The sequence below is a fragment of the Artibeus jamaicensis genome, unplaced genomic scaffold (assembly GCF_021234435.1).
Source record: "Artibeus jamaicensis isolate MK-2021 breed Jamaican fruit bat unplaced genomic scaffold, CSHL_Jam_final contig_456, whole genome shotgun sequence".
Classification (NCBI taxonomy): domain Eukaryota; kingdom Metazoa; phylum Chordata; class Mammalia; order Chiroptera; family Phyllostomidae; genus Artibeus; species Artibeus jamaicensis.
Window position 1 is genome coordinate 3,384,669 of NW_026521839.1, and position 13,230 is coordinate 3,397,898.

A 13,230-nucleotide genomic window follows, 5' to 3' on the forward strand; every position below is an offset into this window, starting at 1 on the left:
AAATAAACCTCCAAAGAGCGAGGGTTTACTCATTCATAAGATTATAAATTTTCTTTTGGCAAGAGTTTGGTCCCAGCTTCCATCCACACTTACAGTACATTTAAGGGTCAAGTTCAGACTAAAAGGAGGACTGTGGCACCCACAGAACCGCATGTTCTCACGGCCTGTGTTTGAAACCTGCCTCCCTATGTTTATATAGCAAGACAGAGGGAAATGATTAAAGCCTAGAGGATGGGGCTGCCCTCCACAGGTGAAAGAGCTGTACAAGTGACAGGAAGAGAAAGTGCTTCTTTGCTGCTAAAGTGCTCCTGGGAAACTGATTTCTAACAGTTTCTGAGCAGTTAGTTACAAGGGTTCAAGATTCAGTAAGTCTTCATTTTCACAAATATATGGCAGACATTCATTTACACAAAATAGGGCCAACGTCGGCAGAAGAAACTTGGAAAATGACATCTCTTCCATGTCTGTCTAAGAGATTTCAGACTCAAATAGAGAGCTTACTTGCAGGCCAGTAAGCAAAATGAGTGAAACTGGGGAAGAAATTCTTTACTGCCCCAACAAAAGTAGGCTCGGTCTCATTTTCATTAGGACATATAGCTTTTTTTTTTCATTTGCACTTTTATTTTTTGTAGAGACATAGGAACAAAAGAGTATTTACCCTCTATCAGAAAAACAACAGTGCAAGGCAAAGCGACAGCTGTCACCTGTCATCATGGCAGAGACTGCAGCCCAATGAAAAGCTGTGCCCCACCTAGCAGAGTGATCCATCATTCAGTTCTGCAAACAGCTGATACATGGGAAGGCAAGCCCAGAATTTACAGACTTTTCCAACTTTAAGATGCTGCCTCAAACACTACTCAAGCCAAACCAAACACATTTGTGGACCACCAGTTCGCAACATCTGGCGTCTGTGTCTGTCTGTCTCTGCCTCTTTCCACCTGAGCTCCACTACAGGTTATCATGGCATGCTATTAGGGTCATCGCATGCAATAGGATTAATAATGACACATGCCTGTGCTCTTGGTTAACCTCAAAGTCAAACACAGTAAAGCATCTCCAGTTCACCAACAGAGGAAGAACTTGGGGCAACTTTCCCATTTCTCTCAATGCTCAGGACCCAGTGTCACTGCTGAAGGGCAACATTAATCTATTGTTTGGAGATTAAAAGTTATAAATCTGCATAAACTATGCATGCTCTGAGATAATAAACTGTTAAAAGTCCCTGCCCATTACAGACCCCTATGCACAAGAAGAATATACAATATGCCAGGAGAAGCTGGGTAAGATCCAGGGGAGAGAGATAGAAAAGTGAGAAAGAAATTAGAAGTTGCAAACTGGTGGCCCACAAACTGTCACTAAGATTTATTGTTTATAATGGGCCAAGGACTTTACACTTACATATATTATCATTTCTTCCTCACAATAACTGTATGAATTAGGTACTATCACTATACCTATTTAAAAATAACATTCAGAAATTCCTTTCACAATATCACACTGCCAGTAGGTGGCAAAGCCTCAGCTCAAACCCACTCTGCCTGACTTGAAAAGCAAAGCCCACCCCTTAACCACCAGGTGGTACTGCCCTCCCGTGCATGCCTGGCAGGCACTGAGATCCAGGGTCGCCAGCTCCTCAGGAGGGAGAGAGAGCAGAAACACCTCTCCTCCGTCTGTGTCTGTCTCCCTCACTCACACACACACACACACACACACACACACACACCCTTAAGAAGTTTTTACAATAGAAACAAGCTTCTAATTAATTTTTTTAATAATTAATTAGCTGTGAAGAGACAGGATGGTGGTGCTCCAACGTGGTCTGTAGCTGTCCCCTAGGTGCACTGGCCCTGGTGTTTAGCAAGTGGTGCAGGGCAAGGTCAGCCCCTACCTGTGTTCTGCCTGGGGCACCCTGCCTAAGCTGTAAATCAATCTGAGATGGCTGCTACTTGTGCTGGGTTTGGAGATTCCCAGGTGAAGCCACGCTGTGAATCTAGGCTGGCTGCTGCTGGTGCTGGGCCTGGGGCTCACTGAGGCCAGCTACTGCTTGTTTGATAGGATTTAGGAAGTTGTGAAGCATGAGCCAGGACCAGCCATTTACATGGGAAAGCAGCTTGGCTGGGCACATAAATTGGGTGGAGTAGAGTCTCTGGGGATCTCCAAGGTGGGTCAAACAGTGTTAGCCAGTTTGATGGAGTCTCAGGTATGGCACCAGCTTGCTGGCTCTGTGTGAGGAGGGCTCAGCAAAGGGACAATGGCCTCTGTTCTCCTTCATGCCAGACACTTCACTTCCTCCCTATATGCCACTGGTGCCTTTCAAGCTGCTGTCCTGGTGCTGGAGCTCAGAAGGAGTGAGTCTAAGTAGTAAGTCTGTGTGTATGTTCTTTAAGAGGAACTGCTTGAGGCTCCAGCAGTTTCTCCCACCAACTCAATCCCCACTGGTTTTTGCAGCCAAAAGTTGTGGGGACTTATCTTCCTGGCACTGGAACCCTGGGCTGGGAGGCCTGGTGTGGGACTCGGAATCCTTGTTCCTGAGATATCCCTCCCAAATTTTTATCCACCACATGTGGGTGAGGGATCAGCCCATTCTACATCCGTGCCCCGCCTACCAGTCTGGATGGATGTGGTTTCTTTAGTTCCATAGCTGTGAGACTTTTACTCAACTTGATTTCTGACAGTTCTGAGTAATGGTTGTTCCATACTTGAGTTGTAATTTTGATGTGGTTAGGGTTAGGCGAGCCATGTCTGCCTACACCGCCATCCTGACCTGAAGTATTCCTAATTAATTACTTAGAAAGGATCTGATGCTAATGAATGAATTTGGTCATAACCTATTACAGCCTACAGTACTGACCTCTTGGGAGAAAATGTCCTAAAATAATTAGTAACACAGCAATAATAACGATCCATAGAGTAAATATGTCCAATAACATCAGTTAATTCCCTACATTTTTATTTTAAAGGAGACTGATGTCACAAAACCTCAGGAAGCCCAGAAAAAGAAATCGTTGGCACATTAAGTTGCATGGTTCCTAAATGGAATGGATATTAACTGAGTGCCTATTATGTGCCAGCTATATGGTTAGGCACTTGGGACATGAGAGTAAGCATATTTTAACACACTGCACCAGGAGAAAACATTATTAATTCCTGGGATGAGTAAAACTCAGGAAAAATGCAAGCACCTGTTACTACACTTCATAACAATGAAAAAATATTCTAATTCAAGAAATGTCCTAGTTCATTTATAAATATTTTTTCATTATTATGATTCTCTCTCATGGTCGACAGAAATGCACATAAGTAGAATTTACTAGATGAGTTGCCTCCTCTCTTCAGATTTAGATAGCAGAAAAATTTGGTATAGGTTTTAAAAAATATATATTTTGTATGTAGAAATTGGAAAACGAACCAGTATACCCAATCAGTAAACCCCCAAATTTCACTAAGAAGACTCCAGAATAGAAATAAGGTTGACTCACTTCATACCACAGTCCATCAACCCCACTCTCACTCAAACCAGAATCAAACAGCAAATACTCTCTAACAAAAATCTTAATGACAAGTTCAAACTACATGAATTCTAAAAATTCCAAGAACTTCTCAAGTAGATTATTTTACGGAACAGCCAAAAAGCAATCCAGAAAGTACAATATTTCCGCCTATTCTACCCCCCACCCAAATCATAGAAGTCAAAGCAGTATAACACCCTCTGAGGAAGGAAAAAGCCATTTCCTCTCTGAAATGTCAATGGCATTGAGACCAGTGCTCTAATCCAACCAGCAGGAAGGCAAAATCAAATATTATTTCAAACAAGGGGTGAGAAGGGGAGGTGAGGGGAAGTTTGAAACCAGGAAAAATGGATTCATCTGTTGCAAAAGATAAAGGCACACTGCACCATGAGGGCAAGGAGGACTGCCTGGTTCTCAGCACATACAGGGCAGCAGAAATCACCCCACTATTTTCTTCACCATCCTCAAATACACAGTCCCTGAAGCCAAGAGCCTGACACTTCAGGAAGGAATTTCTAGAGAAGAATGAGTCATTTAGAATACCTTTCCCTTAAGGAGTAATATTCACATGATTTCTTCTACAGAACCACACACACACACACACACACAGAGGCAAGCACACCACTGACTCCTGTCAATGTATAAAGGACAGCTAATTTTCAACTGGGCAGCCTCGTAGTTAGTAATACACATACAACACTGCCATCTAGAGGCTGAACACTGAAACAAAGTCTGTTACATAAACTGATTCTTTTCAGAAAATAAAATCTTACACTCACAATCTCACGAACACACAAACAAGTGCAAGGACACACACCACATCACATACCAAACTGGAAGTAACAATATTAATTTAGCTTCAAAATTATTATGGTTTTCTTTTTAGGTCATAAATTGGAAGGAGGAGCATAAAACTTTTTACCTTGTGCAGGAAATATATATATGTATAAAAAACAGGTTATCGCATATGTACTTTGAACACAGAATCTTCCTGCAGTAGCCCCTTTGCACATATACATTTAGTACACATGTATTTACTCGCAGCTTATAGGTGACTGGAAATTCATGACACTATAGGAAAAGGAACAGAATCAGGATGGGTAAAAAGGGGCTCAGAGACAGAACCACCAAAGCTAAGGTCCACCGTAAGCACAATGAAAACCCAGATTTTAGGGGAGAGGAAAAAACTAAAGGCACAACCTTTTCCAACACACGACTGCATCAGAGATTAATATTAATGCATCCCATCTTCAAAACAATCCTGCCAAGTAGGTATGACGAGCCTCACCTTACAGATGCAGTGAAACCACCTGCCCAAACTCACGTGGCTGGTAAGGGGCGGATCCTAAATTCAAACTTAGGGCTGCTTGGACCTTTTACCTGTATCATGCAGCCTGCTATAAAAACATACTTGAAATGAAGGTGGTGGCATGTTAGAGGGTATAGATTCTTCAGATCTTCCACGTCCTCCTAGCCTCCACTGTCCTTACTTTAACCAACCTCCCATTTTCCTGAGGGTTTTGTCCTACCTGCACAGACACACAGATCATACATATACTTGAAGTCTTAGTTTAAAAAGCAACTAACATGATTAAGCTCCTATAATCTCTTTCATAATAGTTCACCAAAATCCCCAAAGGAAAAATAATGTAACTCAAAAATTTCACTTCAAAAAGAAATTGAACAGCCATATGCCTTCAGTACTGTATTAAAAGCTGTATAACACGATGTTATGCTGCCTCTGGGAGCTAATTACCTGAGACAGATATTTAGAAATGAGCAGAGGTATACAAAACATGCCTAATTAAACAACCAGCCAACCAACACAAAGAAAAGCTCATATACTGTGCAAATACACAGGACATGGCAGGAAGACAAGGATAGAGGTGATAGTCGGGTGACATCCCTCACTGGGACCGGTCCAGGGGAAAGCTGTCTCACTCTAGGTATTGGTAGAAAGCTTGCAAAAGGAGGAATTCAGATTTGGTTTGAAAGAAAAATCAGATGATGATTTTTAAGAAAGAGAGTCCAATAGATTCACAGTGCTTCATTAAACTTTATTATCTCTCCTATCAGTGCAGTCTCTGGCACACAGTTATGCTAAATAAATGAGGAAGAGAGAAAAGAAAAGAGAAAATGAACTCAGGGTGTTCCATCCATGACATCATTCTTTGTAAGAATGAAAGGCTAAAGTCCCCTATATGTTCCATTTCCCCCACAGCATTCTACTCCTCCACGTTTGCTGGAACACTCAACATGCTCTACCTTTATGGTAAAGCCTTTAATTGCATGAATGTGTGTGTGTGCATTCTAGACTCAAAGGTAAGTTCTGTGAAGGCAAGAACTATGCTTGTCTTGGTCCCCATTACACCCCTAGCACCAACTATCCTTGTCATCTCCAGTAAATTGTCCTTTGCAGCCACCTCTGGAGCATGCCAACACTAGGGACAGGGTATTTATACTACTCCTCATAATATCTTCCATGTACGGACTTCTATGGGAGGCAGCCAGTCCTGGAAAAAATAAAGCATTCTCATCATTTCCCTTCCCCAAGTATTAACACTGCCCCTCAAGAGGCTACTGTGGTGCATCAAAAAGAAGCCTTTTGTTTCCATTATTTTCCATATGGTTTAGTGGCTCCCTCCAGGAAAACATTTGGCAGAAAACAACCATATGTCACTTACATCTGTGAAAAATTCCATAAAAAATAAACAAATCCAAGGATGTTGGGAGATGACTACCACCATGATTATTTAGTTTAAACAAATATTTTTCCTACATGTGCTCACTAATTTCCCTAAGATGCTGCAAGGTGGAGTTAATCATTTAAAGTGACTGAAGACAGACACTGACAAATATAAGCAATGCACATACCACTACCACTAATTCACAGGCTGTTTGTAAATGAAGTCCATTTTTTAAATTTTTACTTTTCAATTACAGTTGACATTCAATATTATTTTATATTAGTTTCAGTTGTATAGCATCGGGGTTAGACAATTATATAATTTACAAAGTTATCCCCCCAAGAGATGAAGTAACTTTTTCACTCAGGAATTTTACACTGAACTCTCTCCAAGAGAAAAGACACTTTCACCAAAAAATGATAAATCTAGTATTTATTCAATTAACCACTATAAAATACAAACTTTCCAATGCCCTTTCCTTTGCTATCTATTAGAAGTGGCTAACAGATAGCAGAGACTGGAAGTGGCAGTCTCTACCTAGTCAGAAAAGTTAAGATGTCAAAACACCAAACTGTGTTGAAAATAAAAAAAAAGACAAGTAGTACAGCAGAACTGACATATTTTGCCACATATAATGAACACCCACATTCTTGTGTGTATTATACATGGGATTGTTATACCCATTATTATACTCATGGTACGTACTCATTATACCCTTGTATAACGTGCATCCTTATTTTTCCCTCAAAAATTCAAGCAAAAAAAGTGTGCATTATATATGGCAAGATATAGTGTCTACACACTTCCTGATTATTAACAGGAGATTTAGCAGCTTCATTCTGTACCATGCCTGAAACCCCTCATTTCGTGCCAAAGGAAGAAGAGAAGCAACTTAGAGGGAATCAACTTCCCAAACCCACCAAATATTTTGAATGTGACACATTTGTTCTCAGCTTATAACTGGGACATGCCAAGGTTTTATGGGCACAGTGAAGGGGGAAGTGTCAACAAGGGCAGAAATGAGATGGAAGAACCATGGGGAGTTTTAACTGCCTAAAAAGCGACTCTCTAACTTCTGGGTAAACATCTGAAGGAGAAAACAGAAAACAATTGTTTCTGGATGCATCCCTGTCTAACAGAGAGCTGCAATGCAAGGCACGTCCTCAACCAAACAGCCATGTGAACTAACGATCATCTCTAGGAACTACATGTTTGACCAGCATTGAACTGGCTCCACTTCCAAACAAACACATTTTCTTAACCTCTTTCAGCCAACAATATAAATTCCTTTAAATTTTATGCTTAGAATGAAAAAATAAGACATCTATAAGAGTTTAACCCATCCTGATTTAAGATTTAAAATAAAGAATAAGCAATTTTAATTGGAAGCTACTTTTTATAATACCCACTGGCTACCCCAATTCAACATACCCCTTCACACACCCCTCCTCCATTGCCTTCCCCCCTCACGTTCGAAACACAGTGAAAGACTGGGGTATTTTCTTTTCTTTACAAATTATATTTATTTCTTTGTATCTGGAGTCTAGTCTTATGAAATATCAAGTCTGATAAACATGCGGAGTGAGCTAATTACAATAAGTAATAACAGCTAATACTTGTTGAGAATTCATTACTTGCCACTCTGCCAAGTACTTGTATACACATTTTCTTCTGGAATCCTTACTATTCTGGGAACTATGTACTGTAACTATCTTCATTTTCCAGATAAGGATATCAAGGCCCCAAGATTAAGTAACTTGCCCAAAGTCACATGGCTACTAAGCAAAGCCAAAATTTAGATTCAGGTTGCCTCACTACAGAGCCAAAGTTGTAATAACTAAACTGCTAAAGAGACACAGTTAGTTTCCATGCACTTCTTTTTTAAATTATACTTTGATTATGCTATTACAACTGTCCCAATATTTCTCCCTTTGCCCCCCTCCACCAAACACGCTCACTCCCTCAGGCAATCCCCATACCATTGTTCATGTCCATGGGTCATGCATATAAGTTCTTTGGCTACTCCATCTCCTATACTGTACTTTATATCCCCATGACTATTCTGTAACTACCTATTTGTACTTCTTAATCTCCTCACCTTTCCACCCAGTTCCCCTCACCCCCCCCAACCATCAAAATGCTCTCTCTGTATCCATGATTCTATCTCTGTTCTTGTTTAGTTTGTATTTCACATTTAATTATTCATAGTTTTGATCTTTTTCTTAAGTCCCTTTAATATTTCATATAATAATGAATTCCTCTGGTTTTTAATTGTCTGGGAAGCTCTTTATCTGCCCTTAGATTCTAAATGATAGTTTTGCTGAGTACAGCAATCTTGGCTGTAGGTCCCTGCTTTTCATAACTTTGAGTATTTCTTGCCAATCCTTCCTAGCCTGCAAAGTTTCTTTGGAGAAATCAGCTGACAGTCTTATGGGAATGCCCCTGTAAGTAACTAACTACTTTTAAGATTCTCTCTTTACCTTTAATCTTTGGCATTTTCATTATGATGTGTCTGGGAGTGGGCCTCTCTGCATCCATGTTGTTTGGGACCCTGTATACTTCCTGGACTTACATGTCTATTTCCTTCACCAAATTAGGGAAGTTTTCTTTCATTATTTTTTCCAAATAGATTTCCAATTTCTTGTTTTTTCTCTACTTCTTCTGACACCCCTATGATGAGAATGTTGGACCTCTTGAAGTTGTCCTAGAGGCTGCTTAAACTACCCTCATTTTTTCAGATTTTTTTTATTACTGTTCTTATTGGTTGGGTTTTTTTTGGTTGGGTTTTTTTTGCTTCTTTATGTTCCAAATCATTGATTTGATTCTCAGCTTAATCTACTCTACTGTGGTTTCCTGTACACTGTTCTTTAATTCAATTAGTGTATCCTTCATTTCTGAGTAGGTCTTTTTTATGCTGTTGAGGTCTTCACTAAATTCCTGAACATCCTTATAACCAGTGTTTTGAACTTTGCATCTGATTGCTTGTTCCCATTTCATTTAGTTCTTTTTCTAGAGTTTTAATCTATTCTTTTATTTGGGCTGTGTTCCTTTGTGTCCTCATTTTGGCAGCCTCCCTGTATTTGTTTCTATGTATTAGGTAGAGTGGCTATGACTCCCTGTCTTAGCAGCATGGCCTAATGTAATAATGTCCTGTAGGGTCCAGTGGCACAGACTCCCCTATCACCCAAGCTGGGTACTCTATGTGCACCCTTCTTGTGTGCTGAGTACACCCTTCTCTTGTAGTTGAGCCTTGGTTGCTATTGGCAGGTCAATGGAAAAGATTTACCCAGGCCAGTTAGCTGCAAGGATTAGCTGGGACCAATTACCACTAACCTCTGCCTCTGTGGAGGTTCAGCTGACAGGGGCAGAGTGGTGGTGCTCCAACATGGTCCATAGCTGTCCACTGGGCGTGCAGTCTCTGGGGTTTCCTGGATGTCGCAGACCAAGGTCAGCCCCCACCTGTGTTCTGCCCAGGGCCACCCTACCTGAGCTGTAAAGCAGTCTGAGATGGCTGCTACTTGTGCTGGTTTGGGAGATTCCCAGGCAAAGCCAAGCTGTGAATCTAGGCTGACTGCTGCTAGTGCTGGGTCTGGGGCCACTAAGCAAGAGGTATGGGGACTGGAGGCTTACTGAGGCCAGCTGTTGTTTGTTTGATATAATTTAGGAAGTTGTGAAGCATGGGCCAAGACCAGCCCTTCGTATGGAAAAGTCATAATTTAAAATTTTGGTGGGCCCATAAGTTGGGAGGCAACAGGGTATCAAGGGATCTCCAGGACAGAGCCAACAGTGTTAGCCAGGTTGATGGAGTCTCAGATATGGCACCTACCTTCTGGCTCTATGGCTCTGTCAGGAGAGGGCTCAGAAAAGGGACAGTGGCCTTCTCCCACCTTTCTGTCTGGGAGAGAGCTGTCTCCCAGCTTCTGCCTTGATGCCAGACACTTTAGTTCCTCCCTGTGTGCCACTGGCATCTTTCAAGCTGCTACCCCAGTGTTTGGAACTCACAGGGAGTGAGTCTGAGTAAGCCTGTGTGTGGGTTCTTTAAGGAGAACTGCTTGGGACTCCAGAAGTTTCTTCCACTGATTCCCCTGCTTGTTTTCACAGCCAAAATTTATGCAGATTTATCTTCCTGGCACTGGAACCCTGGGCTGGGAGGCCTGGTGTGGGGCTGGGACTCCTCACTCTGGAGACATCCCTCTAAAAGTTTTATCCACCACACATGGGTGTGGGACCAGCCTGTTCCATGCCTCCATGCCTCTAAACCAGTCTGGATGAATGGATGTGGTTTCTTTAATTCTATAGTTATCAGACTTCTACTTCAACTCGATTTCTGATGGTTCTGAATGATAGTTGTTCCATATTGTAGTTGTAATTCTGACATGGCTGTGCAAAGAGGCGAGCCATGTTCACCAATGCCACCATCTTCCACGAACTTCTGACTTAGGCCAAATGGACATGCTCTCTGCATGGGAGCTCCAGCAGCCTCCAGCAGCTCCAGTGCAAACAGACATCATGGCAAAAGAAGGCATTCCATACCTGCCTACACACAGAGGAACACACCCAGATGGCACTCAATTTCTGGATCCTCTAGAGCTGGGGCAAAGTGGCCACAAGTAAACATCCCAGGGAGGGTAGAAGTACTGACTTAACAACATGGTGTGGCATTTTTGTTTAATAAAGGGGAGAAAATAAGTGGCATTATGTGCGAATCATGCTGGGATTTAAGGATCTTCATGCTAGCACTGCTGATCTTGAGCAGACAGCTCAAATAAGCTGAACACGTGGCTTTCATTGAAAGAATTAACCTGTTGCCAAGTAAAGTGTCTCTAAGAATTGGAATGTTGTCAAACTAGCTTAACAGCATGAAATGGTACAACTTAACGAGACTCTATAAATCTTGAGGACTACAACACAGAGCTCTCTCTCCAAAGACTGTGATTTCACAAGTGGGTCGCTATTTTTCCCTACACGCGTGCACACACACAGTAGCAGGTGAAATGCTGTAACTAAAAACTTTCTTTTTTAATTGAGGAGGACGTCTTCTACCCTCCCCTTTACACAATTCCTTTGGAATCAGTATATAAGCTTTTAAAAATTAAATGCTTTTTAAAGTAAAAAATCTCAAATGGCTCATACAGTCATGCTCAATAGTCAGTTTTATTTAAATATCCATTCAACTTCCTGAGATATAACACAAATTCCTGAGACAGGAAGCCTTCGCACTAAAATAAAACCAACCAACCAGTACCTCAGTGCTGAACCTAAAGGAGTGGGGAGGCTAGACTGATCCTTAACAAATCAGCAATAGGCCTGAGGTCTATTCCCAACTGCATTTTAGCAGAGGGGTGGGGAACGAAAAGCAGGGAGGGACCTGAAAGTTTTGGCTGAGTGGAAAACAAGAAATCCAAAGTGAGTAATATTTGTTCCTGGAAAAACTGTGATAGCTACTCACCTGTCTACTGCTTCTACGTCAAAGCAAAACCTCTTCTCAATAGAATCTGTTTTCCGTCGTGTGCAGGATTTGAGGGTGACCAACTCGTCTTCTCCCTGTTAGAAACACACAGACTATTGAGACGGAGCCAGAATAGGGCTCCTCTCCAGGACAAACATGCCACATGAACAGGCGTGATCACTTCCTCTGCTCAAACCTGAGTGTTCATGACCACAGGAGGTAAAAGGTTCATCATAAACCCTATAAAAAAGCTAAAATTTGTCAACCATGTTCTACTTGGAGCCAAGTGTGGTTAGTACTGGTAGATCATGATGGTCCAGCATCAACCTACACTACATTGAACTCTTGTTGATATTTTTTAAAATAGATTTAATTTGTAAGTTTGATATGAGTTGAAACAAGACAACCTTGTGGTTTCCTCCTAATTCAGAGGCTCTCAGACCTCAGTTCAGTCATCACTTCTCAGGAAAGTCTTCCTGGACCAGGTCAAATACCTTCACACATGTTCACACAGCACCAAGTACCTCTCCCTCCCTCCCTCAGGGCACAGATCACAGCTGATATTTTCCACAGATATGAACAATGATTCAAATAATGTGTCTCTCCTCACTAAATTTTGAACTCCCTGAGGAAAGGAACTGTGTCTGTTTTGGCTTATTCATGTCCCCATAGTATAAAAAGGCCCTGGAACGAAGGAAGTACTTAACAAATGTTTTAACACATATACTGATGTATATCTAATGTGTAATACACTGCACATGCGTAAAAGTACAATTTTTGAGTTTTGACAACTGTATACATGCATGAAATCATAACCACAATCAAGCTTGTGAACATTTCCATCACCTCCACAATATCCTGCTGCCCCTTTGTAATCTGTCCCTCCACCCAGCAAACACTGAATCTGCTTTATGTCATTACAGGTAAGTTTGCATATTTTATAATTTTATAGAAACAGAATACCCTTTCACATCTGATTTTTTTCTCAGCATGATTCTTTTGCAATTCACTCATATCATTGTGCAAATCAGGAATTTATTTCCTCTTGTTGCTGAGTCGTTTCCATTGTACGAATGAGATGCAACAGTTTTACTGTATAGTACTAATTTCTTCTCTTTCTGTCACAGAGGAATTTGCTAAGGTTCCTGTTTCCCCTGCCTCTCCAATATTTTATTTTTCTGAGCTAGAGGGGGAAATGAGCAAACATGCCTAGTTTATTGAAATAATAAATGTGAGGGCTTATGGTAAAACTAACCAGGCAATAATATCAAAATAACACACAAAACACAGAAGACCTAGGAAGAGACAGTTTATATTCACAGGCCTTACATCTATTGTTTTTTACTGAATAGCTCAGATGAAGTTCTGAGATTGAGAACTGCTCCTTCTACACTGTGTAAATGTCTGAGTATAAATGCTCAAACACATGGGATTCTGACCATGTGGATGTCTAACTATATCTCAGACTGAATGACCAAGGACCAATTCCTACTCTGAAAGTTTATGGGGAGAAGTCCCTGGTGAATGAGAGGGAACAGGGAACCTATAAATATTGTCGAATGTAAGAAAAAAAAGAAAATTCTGT

The 13,230-nt window shown here is 41.2% G+C and overlaps 1 protein-coding gene across 7 annotated transcripts in view; it reads right to left on the reverse strand.

Moving 5' to 3' along the window:
- The window catches only part of ARHGAP26 (Rho GTPase activating protein 26), a 416,835-nt gene that overhangs the window by 266,320 nt on the left and 137,285 nt on the right, over positions 1 to 13,230 (reverse strand). For all 7 annotated transcript variants that reach the window (XM_053666461.1, XM_037141721.2, XM_053666462.1 and 4 more), the window contains exon 10: positions 11,646 to 11,740. In XM_053666461.1, coding sequence (XP_053522436.1) covers positions 11,646 to 11,740 — 95 coding nt within the window. The remainder of the gene's footprint in view (positions 1 to 11,645; positions 11,741 to 13,230) is intronic.